This window comes from Perna viridis, chromosome 2 (assembly GCF_037379345.1).
Source record: "Perna viridis isolate PV_CMFRI_1.1 ecotype Kerala chromosome 2, ASM3737934v1, whole genome shotgun sequence".
NCBI classification, from domain to species: Eukaryota; Metazoa; Mollusca; class Bivalvia; order Mytilida; family Mytilidae; genus Perna; species Perna viridis.
The window spans coordinates 38743430-38770885 of NC_142446.1; the positions used below are offsets into that span (position 1 = coordinate 38743430).

General features: G+C 33.6%; 1 protein-coding gene and 1 pseudogene across 3 annotated transcripts in view; both read right to left on the reverse strand.

Moving 5' to 3' along the window:
- Positions 1-610: 610 nt before the first annotated feature.
- On the reverse strand, positions 611-1704 carry LOC148624969 (GTPase IMAP family member 7-like; annotated as a pseudogene).
- LOC148624970 (uncharacterized) overlaps positions 1589-27456 on the reverse strand; it is a 48510-nt gene continuing 22642 nt past the window's right edge. For 2 of the 3 annotated variants that reach the window (XM_088568135.1, XM_088568136.1), the window contains exon 2: positions 16212-25370. In XM_088568135.1, the coding sequence (XP_088424261.1) occupies positions 24419-25370 (952 nt within the window). In that variant the 3' untranslated portion in view covers positions 16212-24418. Of the gene's footprint in view, positions 1708-16211; positions 25371-27456 lie in introns of those variants that run through there. The other variant, XR_015919819.1, reaches the window with a different exon arrangement.

The following is a 27456-nucleotide window of genomic DNA, read 5'->3' on the forward strand; positions in this document are numbered from 1 at the left end:
AACGGTCGTAGGCACAGCTCTATATTGTCTGAGGCTTAGGGGTTTTCTTCCAACATTTTTATGAATCTGGTTAAGAACGAAAACATAAATCGAGATAAATGAACCATGGAGATATTAAATATCAGTCTCTATAAGAAACAGGCAGTGGATAAATCATGTCATGAAGTAACCCATAATTTTGACAGTGAATTTGGCCATTTATATCACCAGAAAAAAAATTAAAAAAAGACAAGGTTTTTCATATACTTACAATGTATGGTAAAACGTGTTTTAACATCACTGAAAATATTTCAGTGGTGGATAACACTGTCAACGACCTAACTTTTCTTGCATTATATTGAAAATTTTGTTAACATCCTCTGTGATTCAGAGATCAAATAGTAGCCATTTTTCATAGAGAATACTTTATTCAGTGAAAGTCTATTGTCAGACCGTATTTGGTGTGCATGTTTCATATTCTTTCCAATTAGTCTGAATCCAATAAAAAAATTAAAATGCACTTTAATATTTCACATGAACTCTTAAGAATGTTATACATGTACGTTGAATATAAGAAAAAGCCATATTTTATTTGTTAAAAGTAAACTTATTAAAACACAATTCCCATATCGTTAATAACTAAATGCAGTTTTATTAATTAAGAATCTAAATTCTGTCTATCAAACTTTTAATTAAATTTGGTAATTCAATGGCGAGACTATCGCCAGTCTTAGAGAAAAACGAAGCAAACCCCTCCAGTATTCTTTTTCCTATCGTTTGTTCTTCTTCGTCTTGAATTTTCTTTCGAACAGTTTTGCGATACGCAATGGCTTTATGTGTGTCCAGTATTCCTGGTTGATTAATGTCTTCCTCTTCACCGAGGGGAAGATCACCTTCCTTATCTTCCTCCCTGTCCATTTGTAATTCGAAATTTTCATAGATTGCGTCTGCCTGAATTTTTACGTTTTGTTTGGTAAATTTCCCAAAGGTTGATTGTCTAGAATTTCTGCATTGATCCTTATGTTCCTTCAACATTGCTTTTTTATCAGTTTTTCGGTCTCTTTGTACATTTCATTCGTATAACAACTACCCCCGTTTGTTTTCACTGTATCTCGAATTAGACTAAGTAAAGACATGAAATATTTCGTCCTTTTCCTTGGTTTTGCAGCATTATTGAACGGAATGCACCTTTGGTCACACACTTGCAAAAGATATTCCAACGGTTTAGGCATGTTTTGTAAGTAGTTTTCGAATTTGTCCTTCAATTTTCCGTTTCCTTGCAGTGTATCCACTTTAGTGAACACAACAATTAGATATTTGTAAACGCCTTCTCCGAACATACTAAGGTAAACTTCGATTGCTCGCTTCTCTTCTGGCGAGAACCTCCCAACTTGCAGAACTAGGACAAAGCAATGAGGTCCGAGGGCGGTTATTCCAATGCACTTAGACACCTCTTTCTTTGTTTCTTCAAGAGACAATTCTGTATCGAAGACCCCTGGTGTGTCGACTACGAGCAAACTAGTCCCTTCACGGGTTGCCTCATAAAACTTGCATCTTTTTGTCACAGACGAGGCACTGTTACAACTCTCAAAAGCATTGGTTCCAAGAATGGTATTTCCCGTCTCACTTTCCCGCTCCGGATTTTCCGATCAGTACAATACGGGTTTCTTCCCCAGCTGCCATGACCTCTTTTGAGTGTTTCACTACTACTACTACAGCAAAATTATCCTGTAAAACAAACAAAAGTATACTTCATAGTATTATTTGGCCAACCGAGTACGCCAATCTAGCAAAAAATATGAAAAAAATAGACAGGGAATATTTATAAAAAAATATGTACTGAAGAAAGACCATCAAATTACATATGACAAAGGCTAGAATTCAGTATGAAATGAACTAATGGCAAACGTATTAAATCGAGAAGGCCTTATTATATAATTCCATTATGCCAACAATCGTGTTGAACCATTTTATCCATTAACTTTCAGTTTTAAATAATATATTAATATCTAAGAAGCTCATATATAGTTGTTTTAGTTCTCTTTTTTTTTTCAAATTGAGATCAATAAAATAAAGCGTGTGGTTTACCTTACAAATCAACGAAAAGTTTTGGTAATGCAATCGATGGTAGATGTTGGGACTTTAGTGGTGGTAATTGCATTATATACCAATCGTTCAAAAAGAAGTTTGGGAAAAACCCTAAACAGCAAACAAAGAAACCAACAGTCGGTTTAGAAATTGTCCAATGACCAATCGCAATCTTAGCAGAAACAATTTTCGCTTTTGCTAAAACAATTCTTCTTCCTGCGTCGTTTCTTTTAATTTACCAAGCTACGCAACATAATAACGTCATTGGACCCTGTTAAAATTATTATGAAATGCTATTTTTATTATTTGTGGGATTTCTCATCAAATTCATTCGTGTTTGAAAGTTTGTTTACCGGAATAAAGTAGACTCAAACAAGTATAATGTATTGCTAGTTTAAATACTTTATCGATAAACTTTCCTTTTTTCTATTTGTGTCTAGTTTTTCTCATAGCATGTACTACTGCATTTGGAAACACGACCTTCAAAATTGAAATCAGAATTTGATGTATTTTGAGATACATAATTATTAAATTACAGGTCCTTAATTTAAAAGTTGTATAAAGTCACATAAGTGTGTGCCCAGGGGCTTGCTCCTACTATAAAATATGCAGCCATTCTAGTATATAACCGTGCACCACTAATAGCTCATAGATTGGGAGGGTATACCGTGCACAACTACTGGCTCATAGATTGGGAGGGTCTATGGTGCACGACTAATAGCTCATAGATTGGGAAGGTCCACCATGCACAACAATTAGCTCATGGATTGGGAAGTTCCACCGTGCACAACTATTAGCTCATAGATTGGGAAGTTCCACCGTGCACAACTATTAGCTCATAGATTGGGAAGTTCCACCGTGCACAACTATTAGCTCATGGATTGGGAAGTTCCACCGTGCACAACTATTAGCTCATAGATTGGGAAGTTCCACCGTGTACCACTAATAGCTCATGGATTGGGAAGGTCCAAGGTACACTACTATTAGTCCATAGACTGGAGAGGTCCACGGTGCATTATTAGCCCGTGGATTCGGAGGGTCCGCCGTGCACAAGTATTAGCCCATATACTGGGAAGGCCCACTTTGCACAACTGTTAGCCTATAGACTGTGAAGGTCCACCTAGCACCTCCACTTGGCCTTAGATTTGGATGGTCTACCGTGCACCTTCGCTTATCAACTTCATGATGATTCCTTGTACATTTATTCCTTTAATTAACGAATTAATTTATCGCCAAAATGTTCCCTAATTCTTTAGTTAATTAAATTTAAATTAAACTTATATTTTTCAGTATATTTTTGTTTGTTTGTTACTGGACCAAAAAACCTTTTGGTCAAGTAGTAGTTCTCGCCAGCAAGTATTTCTCACCAACCGATTTTTCGTCAAGTTCAAGCCCAAAGTTCAAAACAAAACGTCTAAAAGATAGCTCTCATAAAACGATTTTCATGTGGGAATAAAATTTTGATTAGCAGATTGGCGAGAATTGCTTCTGTATTGAAAACAGCGAGTTGTACGTGGACAAGTAGATTTATGCAACTCACTTATTCGAACATTTTCAATGTTATTTTTTTATTTAAAAAAAAATGTAGCAATTCGAGACACGTATACAGAGTTTAATATATAGCACAATGTCTCAGCTTTCTAATGGTATCAAGAGATTGTAATTAATGTTACGTCTTTAGCGACCTATCCCACCTCCAAACGATCACATACATTTTTAGCATTTTTTTTCGCCCTCAAGTAACAATTATGATAATGTCATAAGGGGAATTCCGAAATTTTCTTCTATTTCACTCATTGCCAATGTTTTCATGTCCGATTGTTCGATCAAGCTTTTAAAATCGTACAGTGCAAATAAATTACATTTGAATTGTTTCATATTTTTAAAATGAGTTGAATGATGAATTACGGGGCGCCGAATGGGACTCTAGTGGTTTTGTACTCAAAATTCAATTTTGTACAGACAAAAGGGAATTTTGTTCAACAAAAATGAATTCAGATTAACAAAATTTATAAAATACTACAAATTTTCGATTTTATGTCACAAAAGTCAATTCTGTGACACAAAATTGAGTTTTGTAAGACAAAATTCAATTTTGTGAGACAAAAGTCAGTTTTGTCTCTCAAAAGTCAATATTGTGAGACAATTGAAATTGAAATTTGTCACAAAAGTCAATTTTGTATGCAAATTAGTTTTTACAGAATCATTCAAATATACAAATGATTATCTCATCACGATTTTGTAAGGTGTCTCATTGAATATAGAAACCACAGGCTTCCGATTACTTCGAGCAACGCATTAAAAAAATCTTTTAAGTTGTTTCTACAGTAAACTGTTTTGAAAGGACTAAAACTGCTATTATACGTTTTCTTTGAGATTTGTTAGATAAAGCAGGTTTTAAAATACGCCATTTTTCTACTTTCGATTTTAATTATTGGGATTTTTCCTGGTTAATCAAGCGATCATTTCCTGACATCTTTCAACTCAACTATAAAATGCTTTAAATTGCCTGACCTGTTAATCGCAACCAAAATTGTTAAAATTTGACTGATAATTTGTATAAATGTATTTGTCCTAAATTTTGCTGAAAAAGAAATGAAATGTCAGATTAGCCAAGAAAACCATATTAGAAACGTGTTGTGTCGTGAAATTTGTTAATCTGTCAAAGTTGGCGAAAGATTATTTTGTTCCACTATCCCTCACGATTTTTTGCCAGATATTATTGATTATGACACAAGAAATTCGGTTGAGTGGAACAGGTCGGGCGATATGAAAAACCGACATAGTACGTGCCTAACTTTCGTTTTCCTTTTGTTTACAAACGCTCAAACAATCTATCTTAAGATTCAGGATTAAGTGACACAGTGGGTTATACGATTACGATATCCGATATTTCTTTGATTTATGTGCTTTATTATAACCGTGCACATTCGAAGCATATGCACTGTATTGCAGTGAATGTTGTAAGTTTGTAATATACGTGTACATGATGCTGCACATTTTGAATTAATTTGCATATCCAAAGGATTCTGTACACTAATTTGCTTACAAAATTGACTTTTGTGACACAAAATCAAATTTTGTCTCACAGAATTGAATTTTGTGACACAGAGTTGATTTTGATCACAAAAAGATCAAGTCCCATTCGGCGTCCCGTATGGATACGTGAACTATTTTAAGTCAATTAATATAACAAATGCTACCCTAAACCCTAAAAAGGCCTAAGACATAAGGGTACAGATACCATATTGGACTAGATTAATAAGAGGCGTGCATGGAATGTTATCTCAGAGTAAGTACTATAGACGCGTTGGGGGTAAGAATGAATTGTGTGACTGAGTTTTTTTATGAGGCCTTGCCCGGGGCTTGGCTGCAAGTATCAAAAGTAGCGCTGACCGATAAAGTGTCAGAATTATTGTAAAAATCCAATACTAATATTTTATTTTATAAGTAACAACTTAATTTTCAATTTCATGACTTACAAATGCTGGTAAAGGATGATATTGGAGTAAATTAAATGCTAATCATAAATAAAAAAATATGAAGGACGAAATACAAATGAATGGATGCACAAACGAACGCCTTCGAAATTTGATGCCTGATCGTCATCAAAGCTCTATTTGTTATATTAATATAACTGACATGTCAAATCTAAATGTAGAACTTGCTTAGCTGATCCCTACTTTATCCTTTATAAGATCACATATATCTCAACAATTTTTTACATATTCGCTGATTTCGTCAGTAAAATTTAAAAATGGTTTTAAATTCTAGCTGTATTGTTCTTTTTGTGTTTGTTTTTTTTAAATAGCCACCTGCAATGGTGGATGAATTAGAGATCTTCAGATTAATCCAACGACATCCCGTGTATTCATTTTATAGGGAAGTTTCTTAATAAAATTGGGAAACAAACACCCTATAGTCACATGCTAATCAAAAGGATTCCCCTTACTCAAGGAAACTATCTAATTTCATGGAAATTTACGGGGTTTTGTAGATCATACAACCTGTTGTAAACATGGAGTTATTTTTCTATCAATTATTTATAAAAGACATTCGAGAGGGAAAATAATTATATCAGGAGATTTGCACATTATGAAATGACTTCATTTGGATTTAAATTTTTTGTATCTCATTTTCATATGGCATACAAAAATAGTTTTTTAATAAATTTATCGGTACTTTTGTACGTTAAGCTAAAACAAAAATGCCTAAAAGTTTGTTAAAACTCATATTCAGAAAAGTATCAAGAATACATAGTCAAGATTAAGTGTCAGTCCCTGAAAGAATCAGGCAGTGGGGAAACATGGTATGAGAAAAAACCCCATCATTTTGATGTTTAATTTGACTAATTGCACCATTATAATCAAGGAAAACAGACCACTGAGTTACAGTTTCATTGAAATGAGCTGAAAATTAACATTTCAAGGGCAGATAACTCTGTCAAAAACCTTATTTTTTTCTAATTTAAGATTCTATTGAAAAATATCTGTAAAGCCAGTGATGCAGAGATCAAATAATGGTCTTTTCAATTAAGAAAGTATCCTCGAGTGATTTTACATTCATTTGTCAGATCGGTGGGGGTTTGACATGTATGATTCTGGTTTTCCCCATTTTGCCTGATTCTTACACTTAAATGTACTAGTAATTTATGACAGTCAAATGGAATTTCTGTTGTATTGTGCCTGATAATATCTTCATTTTTTAAAGCACAAAGTGACTTGATTATTCATATAATTATTTGAATTGATCTATTATGACTTATCAATTCAAACATCTATTAAACTCTTATGAGGCTGACGTTATAGCTGATCTGATCCGAAAGAAAGAGTGTCGTTTAGATAGATGCTTTAATCCCAGTTTCCGCTATATAGATGACGTATTACCTTTAAACAATCATAATTTTGGGGATTTGATACATCGCATCAACCCCAAAGAACTTGAGATAAAGGATACTACGGACACTATGAATTCAGCCTCATATCTTGACACACACTTAGAAATCGATGTTAAAGGAAAACTATTGACCAAAATTTACGACAAACGTGATGAATTTTCATTCATTGCAGAAATATCAACTTTCCTTTCATCTGTGGCAACATCCCTTCTGCACCTGCGTATGGAGTGTTCATATCACAACTCATACGTTATGCCAGAGCCTGCCAAAACTACGCAGCCTTTTTGTATCGCACAAGAATACTGACAAATAGGCTTCTGGAACAGGGTTTGTTGTTACAAGAAGTCATCACTACAGAAGTTTTATGGTCATGAACTGGTGGATCGTTACGTTGTATCCATCTGCGCCATGAAAACTGATTTGTTCAGCGTGTCATAGTTTTCCTTTCCTCTTTCGTCTACCACGGACTTGACTTTTTTTATCAACTCGGCGGGCGGGTGTTTCTAGAAAAGCAGAGGACGCCTATCCTGCCGGTGCACCTGGTCCATGCTCCCAGTTTTTAGTGGAGTCCGAGTTGCTCATCTGCTTTTGTTACTTTGTATGTTTGATTTAAGTTACTTTATGTTCTTTGTTGTGTTCGTCTGTTTTCCATGTCTGGTATTTGTCCCCGGATAACATTCTTTTGATTACTGCTATAATCTTGGTTCCCTTGATTACTCTTTCGGCAATGTCGATAGTTTGACATATTATTTTATTTTTACTTTCTATATGATATTACTTTTTTTTCTAAATATAATTCTATGTTCCAGATACCAAAATGTGCAAAAAATATTCCCTTTTTAGACTACCTATTCAAATACAAATTCTTTTTATAGATTTGTAAACTATTCACGTTTTTGTAGTAACAGTCAATGCCCAAACACATACCCTACATACATTTTCCTGCTAAAATATTATTATTTTAAGTCTTTTAAAGAAAATAATTTGACATTTAGTGAAGCAGAACAATATAACAAGGGTATAGATGCATTTTAAAGTAATAAACCTAAAAAGATAAAGTTAAAAGAATGTTCAGATCAGTTATTTGTCATTCTAGAAAATAGATCACGGACTTATTCACAGTGGAAGAAACACAAGATAGAGAATTAATGTTGGAAAGAAAGAAAAGGCGGAAATAGCAAATCTATATGAAACTAGCTTATTGTAATATTGCATATCAACTTAAGACTCTTTTTGAACAGTTTTGGTAGCTCTTTAAAGGGCTGTTATAATATGCGACAGTACGCAGCAGCCTTTTTCTTCCAAGGGGTCTTGGTCTTCTTTGGTTAAGCTGCGTCCTTGGCTTTCTCTGGAGATCTGGTAGCTTTTTTAGCTGGTGGTTTCTTTGTGACGGTTGGCTTCTTTGCTCTAGGCTTGGCAGCCTTCTTTTCACTTGCTGATTTCTTTGCTTTTGATGTTTTCTTTGTGTTAGTTTTCTTTTTAGGTGTCTTTGCCTTCTTGGGTTTTGCTGCCTTTGGTTTGACAGTTTCTCTGCTGCATGGCTTCTTCTTAGCGGTTTTATATAATTCGCTTAACTTAAACAAACTAGAGGCAACCGGCCCCTTTGCTTGTTTTGAAACCGAAAAATACGCGCCTGAAATGGTCAGATATCCTGGATATATCGATTATTAAACAATAGTACTCAACATGTTAATTACACACTATTTATATGCTAAAAAGTAACAGTTTGGTTCATTTTGAGGTATTTTTTTCATTGGTAGGGGTGTCATCTTTAACCATACTTGACTTGGAAAAGTTCAAATATTTGTTGTTTGGGCTCATTTGAAATCTGAGACATTATTTAATTGTATTTGAATATATAAAAGCTTGTTTGAAGTACGGTATTTGAATAAAAAATTTCCAATAACCGGTGAAGTGAAAGGAAAAATTAAATTCCGAAAATTCCCTTTTTTTATGAAAAAACTCATTATTGTCGCCTTGAAATTGATAAAATAGGCGCCTGAAATTAGCAGGTATGTTGAATACAACAATAATGAAAACAACAGTACCCAACATGTTTATTGTAACCCGTAAATATGCTAGAAATTGACATTTTGGTTAATATTGAGGTATTTTTTTCATGAGTAGGGAAGGCAGTTTTTTCTGGACTTGGAAAAGTTCAAATATTTGTTGTTTGGGCTCATTTGAAATCTGAGACATTATTTAATTGTATTTGAATATATAAAAGCTTGTTTGAAGTACGGTATTTGAATAAAAAATTTCCAATAACCGGTGAAGTGAAAGGAAAAATTAAATTCCGAAAATTCCCTTTTTTTATGAAAAAACTCATTATTGTCGCCTTGAAATTGATAAAATAGGCGCCTGAAATTAGCAGGTATGTTGAATACAACAATAATGAAAACAACAGTACCCAACATGTTTATTGTAACCCGTAAATATGCTAGAAATTGACATTTTGGTTAATATTGAGGTATTTTTTTCATGAGTAGGGAAGGCAGTTTTTCTGGACTTGGAAAAGTTCAAATATTTATTGCTTGGACTCATTTGAAAGCTAAGACATTAAATAAACGTACTGCACTGCACAAAAACTAGTTTGAACTACAGTATTCTGAAAAGATGAGAATAACGGATGATATAGAAGAAATTCTGAAATTCTGAAAATACCCTTTTTTACAACTTTATAGTAAATGTAACCCCAAAAAGAAATTATAAGCGCCTGAATTGATCAGTTATGTTAATTATGAATGCCTGAAATATGAGTTCTACAGAGTCAGTATGCTGTGAATGAGAATTCCGTTTGATACTGAGACCAGTTTTTAGGCGTAGGGGTAATATTTTTAACATTTAAAAAAAAAAATCTTTATTGAAAATTAGTTTTTCCTGGTTTATTTATGTATAAAAGTGAATTATTTATCGAATGATACCAAATTTGAGACGTTTTAATTGAGCAATATAATTTGTAGAGTCGAATTTTTACGGGAATATTGAAAATCCCATTTTTGCATTTTTTCTTACGTTCTGACTACGAAAATCGCCACAAGTTACCAAAACAACCCCAGATTTATTATTTGGGATAAAACTTAACATAAAATACCCAAATAAGACATTTTTACTGAAGCATAAATACTCTAGGGATTTTGACATTGAAACAAAGTCAAATAAAGCGATTTTTCGGTGGGGTAGAGGTATATTGTTTTCATTTTACTCCAAAACCCTAAGTGTTATCGCAACTTACTTAATACCATTGTAAAGCTGAGTATGGAAACGCATATGGTACACCCCTTGTAAGGATACTTTGTGGCAAATAAGTCAGAATGATAAGTTATATTGTGTGTTATAAGCTGGAATCGAATCACTATGTAAAAGATAACATGTCGGAATGATGTAGAAAAAATGAATTACAATGTCGACTTGCTAATATTAATGTAATGACATGACATATTAGCAAGATGTCGACATGTTGAATTCAACTTGTTTATTTATTATGTCAACTTGTATATATATGATAAATTGTCATGTTGAAATCAACATGTCGATATCTTGTATTTATGTCATTACATTTATATGAGCAAGTAGACATTGTAAATTCAATTTTTGCTGTATTATTCTGACATGTTGATTTCAACATGACGATATATCACAATATGAACAATTTGACGTTATATGTTGACATCATCAATAAACAAGTTGAATTCAACAGGTCGGCATCTTAGTTAATATGTCATTACATTAATATTAGCAAGTCGATATTGTAATTCATTTTTTTCTACATCATTCCGACATGCTATCTTCAACATGATAACTTGATTCCAACTTATAACGCACAACAGAATTTATTATTCTGACTTATTTGCCACAAAGTATCCTTACAAGGGGTGTACCATATGCGTTTCCATAGGTATGTGTTCGGACATTCACTGTTACTACAAAAAAACGTAAACAGTTTACAAATCGCTAAAAATATCTGAAAGATAATCTAAAAGGAAAATATGTTGTGCGTATGGTATAGATGTTTATGGTGAGAATGAATAAGGTGTAAATAATAATTGTGACATTTGTGATCTAATCGCGGAAGGTTAAACAAAGTCAGCTGAGGAAACTCGACTATCTGTCTTCTACATTTAAATTTAAATTTGACGTGTCAATTATGTTATAACAAACAAGCTTATCTTTGATTTCATAACTAAAGTGACGATCAAGCATCAAAGTTTGACAGCTTTGATTTAATCACGAATTTCTTTGTTTGTGTTCATCTTTTATGTTTTGTTACATTGTAAACAGCACTCCAATGTCATCGTTTAACTATCAATCAATGACAAAACAAAGTATTTAAAACTCATGAAATGAAACAAGTTGTTCAGAATTCCTTTTTATTCTTGCAGCCAAGCCCCGGGCAATGCTACATCATCAGAAACTGTTACACAATGCATTCGTACCCCGACATATTTATTGAACGTAGTCTGAGATAACATCCTCAATATACCCCTCTAACTAATATTTTCCAATGGTTTCTGCACTCTTATGTCTTCTGCTTTATTTAGAGTTTCGGTTAACATTTTGTCGCATTAATTGACTTAAAATAGTATTCATCACCTGGCTTAATTGAAAACTATGAAACTAGTTGAATGCACCGTACAATATCAAACCTGATTGAACTATCGGACCTGAAAACATTTTCAATGAGTGAAACAGAAGAAAACCTAAAATTCGGAAGTTCCCTTTTTTTCAAGATTATATCATCCTATCTTCCGTTTTTTGAAAATGTTTGAACAAGTGAGTTACAAAAATCAAGGCTACTTATCCAGAAACAAACTGAAAATAGATGATTTTTGGAACATTTATTGGAGGGATAAAGGTACAAGAAATCATCATGAGGTTGATAATTGACGGTGCACGGTTGATCCTCACAATCCATGAAATAGTTGAGGTGTAAGGTGGACCCTCCAAATACTAGTATATGGACTAATATTGATGCACGGTGGACCCAGTGGACCCTCCAACTTTATGGGCTAGTCGTGTTAAACACTTAACCCCCAAATCAATTGGCACGGTGGACCTTCCCAATCTATGTGATAGTGGAGCCTCTCTATCGATTGGCTAATAGAGATGCACGTTGACCTTTCCATTCTATGGGCTAACAGTTGTGCACGGTGGTCCCTCCCTATCTATGGGCTATTAGTGGTGCACGGTGGTCCCTCCCTATATATGGGCTAGTAATGGTGCACGGTAAATCCTCCAATTCTATGGACTTTTAATGGTGCACGGTGGTCCCTCCCTATCTATGAGTTAGTAGTGGTGCACGGTGGACCTTACCAATCTATGGGCTAGTAGTGGTGCACGGTGGTCCCTCCCTATCTATGGACTAGAAGTGGTGCACGGTGGACCTTACCAATCTATGGGCGAGTAGTGTTGCACTGTTGTCCCTCCCTATCTATGGGCTAGTAGTCGTGCACGGTGGAACCTCCCTATATATTGGCTAGTAGTGGTGCACGGTGGTCCCTCCCAATCTATGGGCTAGTAGTGGTGCACGGTGGTCCCTCCTTATATATGGACTACTAGTGGTGTACGGTTAACCCTCTAATTCTATGAGCTAGTAGTGGTGCACGGTGAACCCTCTAATTTTATGGGCTACCAGTGTTGTACATTGGACACTCCCTATCTATGGACTAGTAGTGGTGCACGGTGGTCCCTCCCTATATATGGGCTAGTAGTGGTGCACGGTGGACCTTACCAATCTATGGGCTAGTAGCGGTGCACGGTGGTCCCTCCCTGTCTATGGGCTAGTAGTGGTGCACGGTGGTCCCTCCCAATATATGGGCTAGAAGTTGTGCACAGTGATCCCTCCAATTCTATGGACTACTAGTGGTGCACGGTGGACCTTACCAATCTATGGGCTAGTAGTGGTGCACGGTGGTCCCTCCCTATCTACGGGCTTGTACTGGTGCACGGTGGTCCCTCCCTATATAAGGGGTAGTAGTGGTGCACGGTGGTCCCTCCCTATATAAGGGGTAGTAGTGGTGCACGGTAGTCCTTCCCTATATATGGACTACTAGTGTGCTTGGTGGTCCCTTCCTATCGATTGGCAATAGATATACTAGACGGATCACTATTAGTTGTATTTGTTTTATATGATGTGTGCTTATGGTTTGCCATACAAAGGAAAATTTGCGGACAGGTCTACATCATAAACAAAGAGGGACTCTTTAATACCGCTTTATCAATATTAGAAGAGAGTGATACTTCGAGCTCCTTAGACTGAATTTGTAATTAAATAACAAATATCCCAGTTTGATTCTGTGAATGGCTTTTTGCGGTACACTTATGTAAGGAATGTGAATACGCTTATGCAGGAATTACTTACAGTATAATACTAGTAGAATAATATCGCCGATTTCTTCTTTTGTGTATTGATCTTTCTTAAGTATTTAAATGAATTAATTACTTCTACTTATATTTTCTGTTTGTCTGCATGATATGTATATATAATTGTTTGTATTGTCATTATATATCTTGTAAGAGGAAATAAGGTCATGAATGAATGAATGGATGAATTGACTATAAAGAGAAATATTTGAGTCAAGTAACATCAATACGTTTACGTGTTAATTTAATTATGGTCAACAAACTAAAAACACGAATGAATTTGATGAAACCCCCCCCCCCCCCAAAAAAAAAATAAATAAATAAATAAATAAAAATAGCATTTCATAAAAACTTTTAATAGGGCCCAATAATGTTATTCTTTTGCGTAGCTTGATAAATTAAAGGAAAATGAAGCTGGAAGAAGAATTATTATAGTAACATCATAAATTAATTCTGCTAAAATTAAGGGGCGCCGAATGAGACTCTTGTAGTTTTGTACCCAAAATTCAATTTTGTGCAAAAAAAGTGAATTTTGTTCAACAAATATGAGTTCAGATTAACAAAATTCATAACATCCTACAAATTTAAATTTTGTCATACAAAGTAATCTGTCAATGGACAAAAGTTACTTTTGTCATGACAAAATTCATTATTGTATCACAGACTTACTTTTGTTACCTAATTCTGTCATAATAAAGTCACTTTTGCAATTTAACACAAAGTCAATTTGTGAGACTAAAGTTTATTTTGCGTCACAAAAGTCAATTTTGTATGCAAATTAGTTCACAGAATCCTTTGGATATGCAAATGAATCCTCTCATCACGATCTTGTAAGGTTTCTCATTGGATATAGTAACCGCGGGTGTCACAGGCGCAGGTTTCAGATTACTTCGAACAAGGGAATATCATATGAGTATTACTAATAAAGTATTACTTACTTTTGCAGAATAGCGCATCAACCATGTGACATTCCCCTGCTCGAAGTGATCTATCTCTAAAAATTGAATTTTGTCTGACAAAAATGACTTTTGTTATTGTACTTCCATAACAGGTAACAAATGTCAATTTTGTATGCAAATAAGTTAATATTTGTATTTACCTATTTGACAAAATTGAATTTAGTAACGACAAAAATGAATTTTGTCAGAGGAGAAGCGTGCAATCTAAGTTGACCTTAGTGTGTTCGGAGAAGCCGTTTACTAATATCTTATTGTTGTGTTCACTAAAGTGGATACACTGCAAGAATACAGAAACTTGAAGGATAAATTCGAAAACTACTTACAAAACATGCCTGAACCGTTGGAAAATCTTTTGCAAATATAGGACCGCAAAACTAATAAAAAAAAGCATTGTTGAAAAAACATAAGGATCAGTGCAGAAATTCTAGACAACCAAAATTTCCGTAAGAATTTACCAAAGAAAATTCATGGAGACGCGGTCTTTGAAAATTTCAAATTAACGGACAGGGAGGAAGATAAGGAATGTGACCTTACTCTCAGTGAAGAGGAATATATTGATCAACCAAGAATACTGGACACACATAAGGCTAAATGCGTACCACAAAACTGTTCGAAAGAAAATTCAGCACGAAGAAGAACAAACAATAGGAAAAAGAATATTCGAGGGTTTTGCTTTATTTTTCTCCAAGGCTGACAATAGGCTGGCCGTTGGATAATAAAATTTAATTTAAAGTTTGATAGACAGAATTTAAACGCTTAATCAATAAAACTGTATAGGGTTATTAATGATATGGGACTTGTGCTTTAATAAGTTTACTTTTAACTTTTACTTTTACTTCAAATGTCTCAATCACTGAAGAAATTTGCAAATATTTTCAAGAATGCAAGAAAAATTGGTTCTTTGACAGAATTATAAGCCCCTGAAATGATATTCGTTTGCGGTAAATGTCAATGTAATTATAACACATTTAATCAAAGGAGATGGAGAATCTTGTCTTTATTTTTTTGCATTCTCTTAGTATAAATAGCCAAAGTTTCACTGTCAAAGAGTTGAGTTATTTCATATCATGAGTCTTCTATTGCCTGATTTTTTAATGAGACGGAATTTAATATCACTATGATTCATTTATCATGATTTACGTATTTGTCCTTAACCAGACCCATAAAAAATCTTAGAAAAAAAACCTAAGCGTCAGACAAATGAGAGCTTTGCCACCAGTGCATCATATGCCCGTTCACTATTCGCTCGTGTATTTTACAAATAGAACCAATAGAGACAAACTATTCACCAAAATTTGGTTTCAATTCGTCCAGTAGTGTCAGAGGAGAATACTTTTGAAAGAAATGATATTAAAAATAGCAAAAATCGTTGAAAAAGGGCAATAACTCCAGCATGGCTTAACGGATTAAAACCAAAACTTGATCAGAGATAGATCTCATCATGCTGAACACTTTAACTTTGCCAGAATTTAGCTAAACCTAACGGTTTAGGAGATATTTGTGAAAAACTACTGTCTGACCCCTATGTTCTATTTTTAGTAACAGTGGCCATGTTTTTCGACGAATCAAAAATCCCCACATCGGTTCTATGCAGGATACCCCAAGGAACATTTATATCAAGTTTAGTTCTAATCAGTCAAGTAGTTTCAGAGAAGAGTTTCGTGCAATTGTTAACGACAACGACGGACGACGACGGACGCCAAGTGATGGCAATAGCTCACATGGCTTTTGGCCAGGTGAGCTAAAAATTCGAAAAGTGTCTGTGATAGACAGACTAACCGAAGCCATTTTATTGGGACTTATATGTGTGATTCATATATCTCCAAAGATGAAAGGGTGCTCATGGACAGATAAAATGTAGGAAATCACCACGAAACATATAGTTTTATATTACAAAGCACACATAATATTTTAAATTAAATAAACAAAATAACAGAATATTTATTAATTAAAAGGAAAAGGTCTATACACTGAAGAAATAGAAAAAACGTAAATAACTCACTGTCACTAGTAAATATATTTTTAAAAAAAATTAAATACACTAGTCAGAATTCATAATAAAAAAATAATAACAACATAAGAACACACCAGTTAAACAAAATTACTGTGATGTAATAAAAAAAGTAATAATTATACGACAAAATAAGACCTTAAAAGTTTTCAATTCTATTCTCAAAAAGGACAAGCAACTCATAGCCTTATGTTCGTCTCCGCGAAAAAAAAAAGTTGAAGTGCAAAAGTCCCATTACACCTGTAAAATTTGTCAAATTAAATTTTGAACTAAGTCCGTCAAGCGGTTTATAAGGAGTTGCGTCCATAAGTGTGACCCGACGAACGAATGGACATTGATATTTCTGTGTCCCTTTCCGGATAGCGTCTAGGGCCTACATCATTCAAATTAGTTCTCAAATTGCTGAAAGCGTAATTAATTATCGTCCGAAAATGGAACGGACCCCACCCCTATTTCAGAGTAAAGTCTCAGAATTTGAAATAAGAAAAATGATTAATTCTAAGTTTGTAATCTGGTGGTATAAATGGCTAACAAAAATCACTTGATTGGGACTTATATATGTGGTACATTTTGAAATATAATATATAATTGCTGTAAAAGGCGAAATCATTTTAATGGTCGACAAACATTAGATACAGTTATTGGACAGAACTGTATATAATTGATTTAACCCCCTTTGCACATTAAATGTTCATATGGAAAGTCAACGAAAATGTTCGTTTTTACAATAAAAAGAAATTTCATTCCTTTAAAGCTTGTCCTCTTTTGGCATCCTTTCTTATGGATCAGAAAAGAACTTAAACATTAAAAAAATTAAACATATCATAACATCTTCACCTATACCGCTCAATATGTCAAGTAAGGGCACGTGAAGATATAAAATATCAACTATGACTAATAGATATTATCCTTAGTCAAATGAATTGCAAATAAGATTGAGAAATATTGGGTTTTTTACACTGACAAAATATACAACCATAGCTTAGTAGGGGTTAAGTAATAATCCATTTACTTTTCTAGTTTGTAAAAGGTGTTAATCTATCCTTTCATAGATTAGAATTACAAAATGGCCAATTTTGGTCTGATGTTAAATGATACTGAAACTTATTCATTTCATAATTCTGTCTTAGGTGTTTATTTTTTATGAGGAGGTTGACTTGGAATATCTTTCTCAAATTCATATCTAAAATTGGTATTTGGAAAAATATGTCTATAGTAAATTTTATAAATTTTAAAATTGACCACATTATTCCTGGTCCTCATCAAGCAATTTTCAATATCCCGACCCTTACTCCCACCTCCGAATTCTGGGTTTCTCACCCCTGACCACTGGTCAAGAGAGGAAGAGGTTCACCGTTAAACATTTCATACGCGTAGATTTTTCTTTTATTTAAAAGAGTAATCAAGGGAACCAAGGTTATAACGGTAATCAAAAGAATGCAATTCAGGGACAAAGACCAGACATGGAAAACAGACATACACAACAAAGAACATAAAGTAACTAAAATCATACATACAAAAGCAAAAGAGCAACTCGGACTCCACTAAAAACTGAGAGCATGGACCAGGTGCACCGGTAGGATAAGCGTCCTCTGCTTTTCTAGAAACACCCGCCGAGTTGCTCATAAAAATCAAGTCCGGGGTAGACAAACGAGGAAAGAAAAACCATGACCCGTTGAATAAATCAGTTTTCATGGTGCTGATGGATACACCATAACGATCCACCAGTTCATGATGACGACCATAAAACTTCTGTAGTGATAACTTCAATCTTGTAGCAACATAACACCGCTCCAGAATCCTATTTGTTAGAGTTCTAGCGCGATACAAAAAGTCTGCGTAGTTTCGGCAAGCTCTGGCATAACGTATGAGTTGTGATATAAACACTCCATTACCCAGGAGCTGAAGGGATGTTGCCACAGATGAAACTATACTAAAAATACTATTGTTCTATCTTGTCTCAAAAACAAAATATAACCAACCATCAAGATCAAAGGTTAAAATCACGAAAACAATTAAGCAGATATGTAAATAAAGAAGCATAAATGGACTAGTAAAATAAAAAAAAAAACTCTCAATGGAAATAAAAGTAACATATTACACATTTAATTGCAAGCATATTTTGTCTTGATACCGTTGGTTTTATCATGTAAATAAGGAAATTTCACTGTCAGAGTGATGTGTTTTTAAAACCATATAAAGGCCACTGCCTGACTCTTACAAAACCTTGTACTTGAGTAAGACCATAAATCTTAATATGTGCCAAATGGTGCAGCTTTATACAGTCAATACAGAAACAGAAACGTTGAATCTGAATAGTTGGGGCAGGTATAAGCACTATATCGATCTAAGCATGATACAACTAAGAATTTTAACCTTGGCAAAATTGTCCACACGGCATAGGAATCGGTTAAAAATATATGAGGCCATAAAATTGGAAAATTATCTGAAACAACTTAATTTTTAAAAACATAATTTTAAAACCTTTGAACTTCAATATATGTATGTGCGAATTTAAAATCAGGGCACAATAATCAATTTCTAAAAGCCTCGCACAATTCAATATATCAAAGGAGCTAATAATTCCATCATTTCATTTCAATCCCTTTAAAATAGGTCATAAAATTAGCAATTTACACAAAGTTTCATGAAATGTTTTAGCCGTTTTCCAGTTCCTAATTCCTTATTTACAGAGAGGGCCACTATCCCAAACTTCAATACAAACTAATATGGAACATTGTGTTTCACTTTCACAGAGGCCCATTAAACAACACGTCTATTTTAGGTATTGTCAAAAAACCAAAATGCAGATGACAATTACAGAGCTTCTTAGTTACAAGAATTGCATAATATAAACATTCATATACATGAAACACCAGATTGAAGTTTTGATCTTTAAGTAATAACTAAAGTAAACGAATGCAGAACTAAATTCAAATGTACTACAAAGAAAACTTACAATATCAATTTTACACCGTTAGTGGAAATAACTTTGAATCAAGATATAGTAAAAAATGAATGTTTGCTAAACGAATATTAACACCCAAATGATTAATGCATAAAATATCTTAGCCACTCATAATACATCTTAAGCAATCAATTTCATAAAACAATAAATGCATAAATACCATATGTTAGACAAGAATTTTTTTTTAAAAAGCATGTAATAAGACAAGAGTATACATGTTCATATAGTATCTTATTGAACATTACAATAACCTCTGTAAGTTACATAAAAAATATATACATATTTATGTATATAACAATAAGAAAAACATTAACTTATATGCAAGCTGGATTAAGTTGAATTGCCAAAACTAGACAATTAATTTGTAAATACTGCTTTGTATCATAGCAAACCAATTATAGAGGATCACATCATTATCATTCTTCCCTTTTGATGTGTTATTTTGCTATTCCAAAAGGAAAAAAAAACTACCGTTTTAAATGCCTGAATTATCTTAAACTTTATTTATATTGAAATGCTAAGAAAAATCCAGATATACAACAAAATGTTGCACGCTACATCATGCTGGGAATACCTTTACTGACTACTTATGGTAAAGAGGAAGAAGAAAAATAAACGAACCTGGAAAGGAGAGGCACTGTACAAGTCATCATGCAAAAGCAAAATACCTCATACCTGCACATTCCCTACAATAAAAGCTGCGAAATGTGTTTCGAAAATTTCCATTACCCATCCAAAAGAAAGTTCTATATCATACGGATAACAGGAAGTGATAAGCGACGAAATTGGAAAGGGAGACGTGGTACAAGTCATCGTACAAACGCAATATATCCAATATCTCAACATTCCTTCCAACGGAAGCCGAGGAAACCACTCTAATTTGCTATGCATTTTGATCTTAGAAAAATGCAGAAAAACTCATCCAGACTAAACCATAACAAATCTGTCTAAACCAGACACCCATTGAAGTCCCTTCAAATCAGCTTTTGTTTAACCTAGGTGAACCCATCTAAATTGAATATATTCTTAAGTCCGAAAGGGGTTCAGTATAGTCTGGTTTCAATGTACACCTAAGCGCCACTACTTTCCAACGAATATGACCCTTGATCATACACTGATTAATATATTCGTTATTCACGATGTGACTCATTTCTGTTTTTTACATATTTAAGCACAAAAATACGTATTAAAGCAAATAAGCAAGTGTTCCTATCTTAAATCAACGTACCAGCTCAATATTTGGATTATATTTGATCCCAGTAACTGAAAAATCTTAACACAGTCTTCAAGCAAATGGTTTGATAAAATATCTTTAAAGGTTCAAGGGTGTATCAGTTTTAGGGCTCAAAAAAAATTTATGTAAGATGAAAAAAAACAATTTCACGGGGAATTTGAAACTATAGATAGAATGATCCTTTATAAGCAGTTTAACAGAGAAGCTGTTTAAGTAGAACATTTTGGAAAAACTTTGAGTTTAAAAGAGTATATTCCCCACAAATAAGGGGGATACAAAAATGTTATTATAACATATCTATGTGTTGGACAAACACAGACGACAAAAAAGATATGATATTAGAGGGGGGCATAATTTTAACCGCACAGTAGTAATCTTTTGACAAAACTTAAAACCAAGTTCAAACACTCATTTAATTATATCTAGGTCCATCAGCTTACATTACTTACCCTCGAAATCCAAATAGTACATAACAAAATTTAATAACAGAAATCGAAAAAAAAAACAACAAAATATAACCAAAAAAAAATGCACATAAATACAAAAATACACTGTAAAATAGTAAATTTCTTTATATATGTGTATTTGTTGTAGGTTCTTTTAGTTTCAATGAAAAATTAAAATTATTTAAATGACAACCTATGAAATAGCATCAATATTCATTAAACTAAAAGACATGTCTAGCCTGTGATAACATAGTTGCTGTTATTCAAAATTTGATTGTTTGTTTGTTGGGCTTTAACGTCCGAGCAGCAATATTTCAGCTATATTCAGACGATGAACATGAAATTGATGATAAAATGAACATGAAATGATGATGAAATGAAAAGAGATGGGACACAAGGATAATGGGGTTGACATACTTTGATTGCCACTGGAAATAGGGAGACGTGGCGGAGCCCTATGGTTCCTACTCCGAAAGAATACCACAGTAGGGTTCTTTAACGTGCGAGGAACGTGGCATCTTTCCCAACACGGTGCACCACTATGGTTTGCAGTCAGGTTTTCCGTATTATAGCCTGACAACCCCAGCATGTAACACGCCAGGAGTACCCCAATCCACCACCTGTTGTTCTGTGGGCAGAGCGCCCTAGCCCCCGGCTAGGGTTCTGAGCACTATTTAGTCACCTTTTACGACAAACTTAGCGCTGCTGCAGGCCTATTCTTTTAACACCCGGACCTGCACGGGTGTCAACATTTGATAATGGCTGCAAGGACATATGGGTGAAACAGATATGGAATTGTAATGTGATGACACTAATGCAAAAATATATCCTAAATACCCTTGATCTTTCAAAAGTAGTTCCTTCATCTTAAACTGGCCTATAATCAGTAAAGTAAACATTAAAATCTTTATAAGAAATTTCAATGTTAAAATACTGTGACTGCAGGGGCATATACATGAAATGGATACAGAATTGTAATGTAATGTTAATGCTTATACAACAGCATACCAAATATGACTGACCTAGGATAAGTGTATCATATAAAACTGACCTTGAACATCACATTAACACATGCACCTATGCCATGTCCAGTACCATCAACACCATTTAATGACGCTATTGAGGACTTTGAGTTTTCCTAGGCTGGACAAGTGACTTTACACTTGGAAAAGTCCAGGACCTTCCAATCTTGGATGTAAATTTAGACCACTATAAATTATGATTTTTTTACAGTGCAATCATATTAAATAATAACTTTTGCAGAGATTGAGTCTTAAAACTGAAATGTCCCAAAGGCATTTGGGATATAAAGAGATGGGTGGAGATGAAATGCCAGTAATCCCCCATCCCTTAAATTGGGGTCAAAATTTATAACAGCTGCAAGAGACCTTTTTTCCACAAATGTTACCCAAAAGAACTCAACACTTCACTCACGTAGGTTTTACTCAATATAACACAACTTGGGTCCACCCAGTTTACATGCACTCATCTATGAAAAAGACAATGACTCCCACATGATGGGCTCAATTCCTTAAAAAAGAAATTAAAAAATCTTTTAATTAAAGAAACATGAGTATTATCAATAAACTGTAAGATAATCAATTGTTGTTATTGTTGTTATTTATCGCTATCTCTTAACACTGACATGACTGAAATAGGATATTTATTTGTATTTAAATTAAATATATGGAATGTACTATTTTTTCCCTGAAGTAATTAAAATGTTAACGAATAAAACTTAAAGACTCATAATAAAATAGTAAAATTGTTTAAATATGTTGTAATTGATGTTATCTTATCTACTCTTGCACAATCAAAAATGATGATCATTTTATAAACATTTTACCAATCTTCACAACTTGAAGATACATTAAATATCACAGTGAAAATACAAGTTACTTTGTGTAGATGGACGGAAAATCAACCAACCCCACCAACTCCCCTCCAAAAAAAAAACCAATAAAAAACAACACAAATATACGACAATGCAATGCATATGAAATACTACAGACTCAAAGGAGCTTTAATCGCTTACCTGGCAAATTAGTCACATTCAATTATTGGTAAAAGCTGCCATGATTGATAAAAATTCAAATAATAATAATAATACTAATAATCAACTAGCAAAAACAAAAACAAACAAAAAACCCAAATACAAACAAATACAAATAAAAACAAACAAACAAAATTAATCGCATCAACTGTCATTGATTTCAAATCACAAAAGAATATTTCCAAAAACAATTACATAAAAATAGCTGAAAAAAACTCCAACAAATGGCTTATAATTCAAACATGAATAAACAGATTTTCACGGAGATTTGAAAACTAATAGATTTCGTCATGCTGAACACTTTTACCCACTCAGAGTTTGGCTAAACGAAATTTATGCAAAAAAACCCTGTTGTTTTACCCCTATTAATCCTTTTTTTTTCGAAACGGTGGCCATGTTTTTCACAGATCAAAACTCAAACATTAAGTTTGCGCATAACACCATAAGAAACAATTATACCACCTATCATTGAATTCTGCCCCGTAGTTTCCAAGGAGAACATTTTGATGTTAATATTATCATAAATAGCAAAAACGTCTAAAAAGATAATCAACTCCAACATATATCATCAGATTATCACGAAAATTTGGCTACATATAGATTTCATCATGCTTAATACTTTTACCCCCAAGTCAGATTTTAGCTAAACTGTACGGATTTTCGATATATGCAAAAAATGCTGTCTGACCGTATGGTAGTAACGGCCTCCATGTTTTTCGTCAGATCAAAATTCGAAGTATAAACTTTGTGTTAGTTACTCTATGGAAGAATTACACTATATTTCATTATATTCTGTCCTGAAGATTCAGGGTAGATGATGTTTGAAGAAAATGTTTACGACGACGACAAGTGATGACAATATCTCGCATGACCTATGTCCACGTGAGCTAAAAAGCAAATTGCCGTGCACATCCACAACACTTCAATTAAATAGCAGAATATTCAAATCGGATGTATGTTTTTTAAACATCGTATAATTAAACAACCCTAACAATTAGTGGTGATATAAAATATTTGGCAGAATATAGTTATGATTTTCAAGGGTTTTTTTAAATTAAAAAATAAGTAATTAAAATGTGAAATATACTATTTTTTTGCATATCCAAAATATATGGACACAAACTTATTTTTTTCATCAAATATTTAGTCCAAACTAATGTGTAGTTTGGGGGTCAAACCAGATGTATAACTTGTAACTTAGACACATGTCCAACATTCTAAATTGCTTTGTAATTCTAATATATAGGCCAAATTTTACTTAAGTAAAGGCAGTTTTGCTAAAATGTTCATAAAAAGGTACAATTACTAGGATTCTGTTGATTATCTATAATTTAAGGCGACCAATATAACTCAAGTTGGACTGAAAAGGTTACCCCTTCCAAAAAAAGTAGAAAATTATTCCAGATCTTTGTTACCATGACTACAGGCTATTAAGTTTCCATGTTTCCCAAGTATATCTGTATTGATATGTCAGCAAGTGAGTTCTACGGAGAAGTTCTTGTAACTTACAGTATCTTTCTGTAGGCTGTTGCAACTCCTTCAGTTTAGCATGTGTGGCAAACTGTATATGCTTGAAATGATTGATTAGATTAGAAGACACGATACTTTCCAGTAAAGCATACTCACAACCCTCACAATTGATTGTCAATAAGTCAACTTTGAAACTACCTACACCAAGTCTCTGAAAAAAGTCTAAGGCATTTACAACTTTCACAGAGCATGTTCCCTGTCCTGAACCATAGAATGGAGAAGTTGCATCTCCAACATTTCCTTCCATCCTAATCATAAATGTTTCATATTTATCACCAAGACCAACATTATACACAATAGCATTGGTAAAATTGTGTAGACGATTTCCTAACTGTCTATATAACAGTTTCAAAGGTTCTAAAACAACCAAGTATTTTGGTTGATACATTCTTAAATATGCTACAGCATCCTCTCCGACATTTCCTCCTACGTCTATCATAATGCTTTGGCCATGCTGAAGATAAGTGTGATGAGTTCTTCGTATAAACTGAGTATCTCCATCCCAAAACTCACTTTGGCCTTTTTTCCACTCATCCTCAAAATTTTTAACACAGGCATAATATCTGCCATTCTCTGACTTGGTGAGCCTTGCAGTCTGTACCTTTTTTACTTTGAATGACCTAGCACCAACTGCTGCAACTGGCAAAGTTTTAACTACCTCCAGTCCTGTTCTATTTAGTAATTGAGGATCTTCTATACAAATGCACTCAAGATTTGGTTTGCTATTTATTAACGTACAGTAATGATGACCAGCAAACATAAACATTATTATGCTGATTGCAATGATAATAAACCATCCAAACACGTGTCGTCTCTGCAAAATGCAACTCATCCTTGATAATCTAAAAAAAAAAATTAAAAACATTCCCAAAAGAACTTGAGATAAAGGATACAACTCACACTGTGAAGTCAGCCTCATATCTTGACCTACACTTATAAATCGATGATAAAGGAAAACTATTGACCAAACTTTACGACAAACGTGATGACTTTTCATTCAAAATTGTCAACTTTCCTTTCATCTGTGGCAACATCCCTTCGGCTCCTGCGTATGGAGTGTTCATATCACAACTCATACGTTATGCCAGAGCTTGCCGAAACTAAGCAGACTTTTTGTATCGCGCTAGAACTCTAACAAATAGGCTTCTGGAACAGGGTTATGTTGCTACAAGATTGAAGTCATCACTACAGAAGTTTTATGGTCGTCATCATGAACTCGTGGATCGTTATGGTGTATCCATCTGCACCATGAAAACTGATTTATTCAACGGGTCATGGTTTTCCTTTCCTCGTTTGTCTACCCCGAACTTGACTTTTTATTAGCAACTTGACGGGTGTTTCTAGGAAGGCAGAGGACGCTTATCCTACTGGTGTACCTGGTCCATGCTCCCAGTTTTAGTGGAATCCGAGTTGCTCATTTACTTTTATGATTTTAGTTACTTTATGTTCTTTGTCGTATATGTCTGTTTTCCATGTCTGGTCTTTGTCCCTGGATTACATTCTTTTAATTACCGCTATAACCTTGGTTTCCTTGATTACTCTTTAACAAATTGTTATATATTTTAATGGTAAAATTGCCACAAATCAGTCTAGGAGGCAGGCAGATACTTCAAATTGTATTTGATTTAAAACACAAGTTGAATATGATCCATATCTTTTTCAAATGTTGCTGGAGAGAAAAAAAATGGGGGTCCTATATCAAATAGGGCCTTCGTGTTACATATCTTTGGATCTTAGGATTTGATGTACCATACACCTACGTGAAAATGAACTGTCGGTAATTTCTGCGTTTTGTTGCACATCACACGGCATCGAGGAATCTGTTAAGTTGGAATAGTCCCAGTTGCTGCCCATCAATGAAACGTAATTTTTTGATTTCAGGTAGCAGTAAGAGGTGACTGTATATTATACATATACGGGTTATATACATGTACACCTGTATATTAGAACCTTCCATTTGCACGTTTATATATGTAGGTCATGCGGTGGAAAAGTCTAAAACAATATTTATTTTACAATCAAATTGATGAATATATGTATTTCATTTTATTTTTTCCATTAAATTTAAAATTAAATTGACATTTCAGATTTTGAGAATCAAATTGATGGTTATATGTTTTTTTATTCTATTTTTCCCATCAAAATTAAAATTAAATTGACATTTCAGATTTTGATAATCAAATTGATAATTATATGTATTTTATCTTATTTTTTTCATCAAAATTAGATTGCATTGACATTAAAGATTTTGAGAATTAGTGCAAATGCATTTATATTGTAAATTATTGTAAGTTATCGGTTAACTGTACGTTAGACTAATCAACTTTTGCGCGGAAATATAGTGTCTTTAGAAGAAGACTTTACAGTTTGTAAGTTTTTAATTTAAACATTCAAAAAAATTAGCATTATGAATGTTTGTTAAGTCTCATAGCTGACAAAGTTGTTACTATTTTATTGTATATTTACATTGTACAAGGACTTTATATTATACTCAATGTATATTTTTAACTTTTTCGTCATTTCTAGAGATATATGTATAGATACATACATAGATGTATTCCTTTTCGTTTGTGAATCTAACTATAGGTGTTAACCATTGAAGTATGCATCATAACTCTTCTTGTGTAATAATTAATCGTTGCATTGATGTACATTGTCTAACCAAACACTCTGCATAAATTCCTGGAAGATGTAACCGTTCCTATATTTTTCCGGCAATATGTTCACATTCATATTGGTTTGATGATGTTATCAGCTCACTCGAATGTGAACCATTGCGTTGGATACGCACGTCATTTGACATATCTCATTTGTGAAATTAGTTTGAAATAACAAAAAGTTTCCTTTGCTTTGTAAATGATACTTTTTGTACATGTATACATGAACATGTATATTTTACTTATTTTCAGTGTTCATATAAGACCTGAA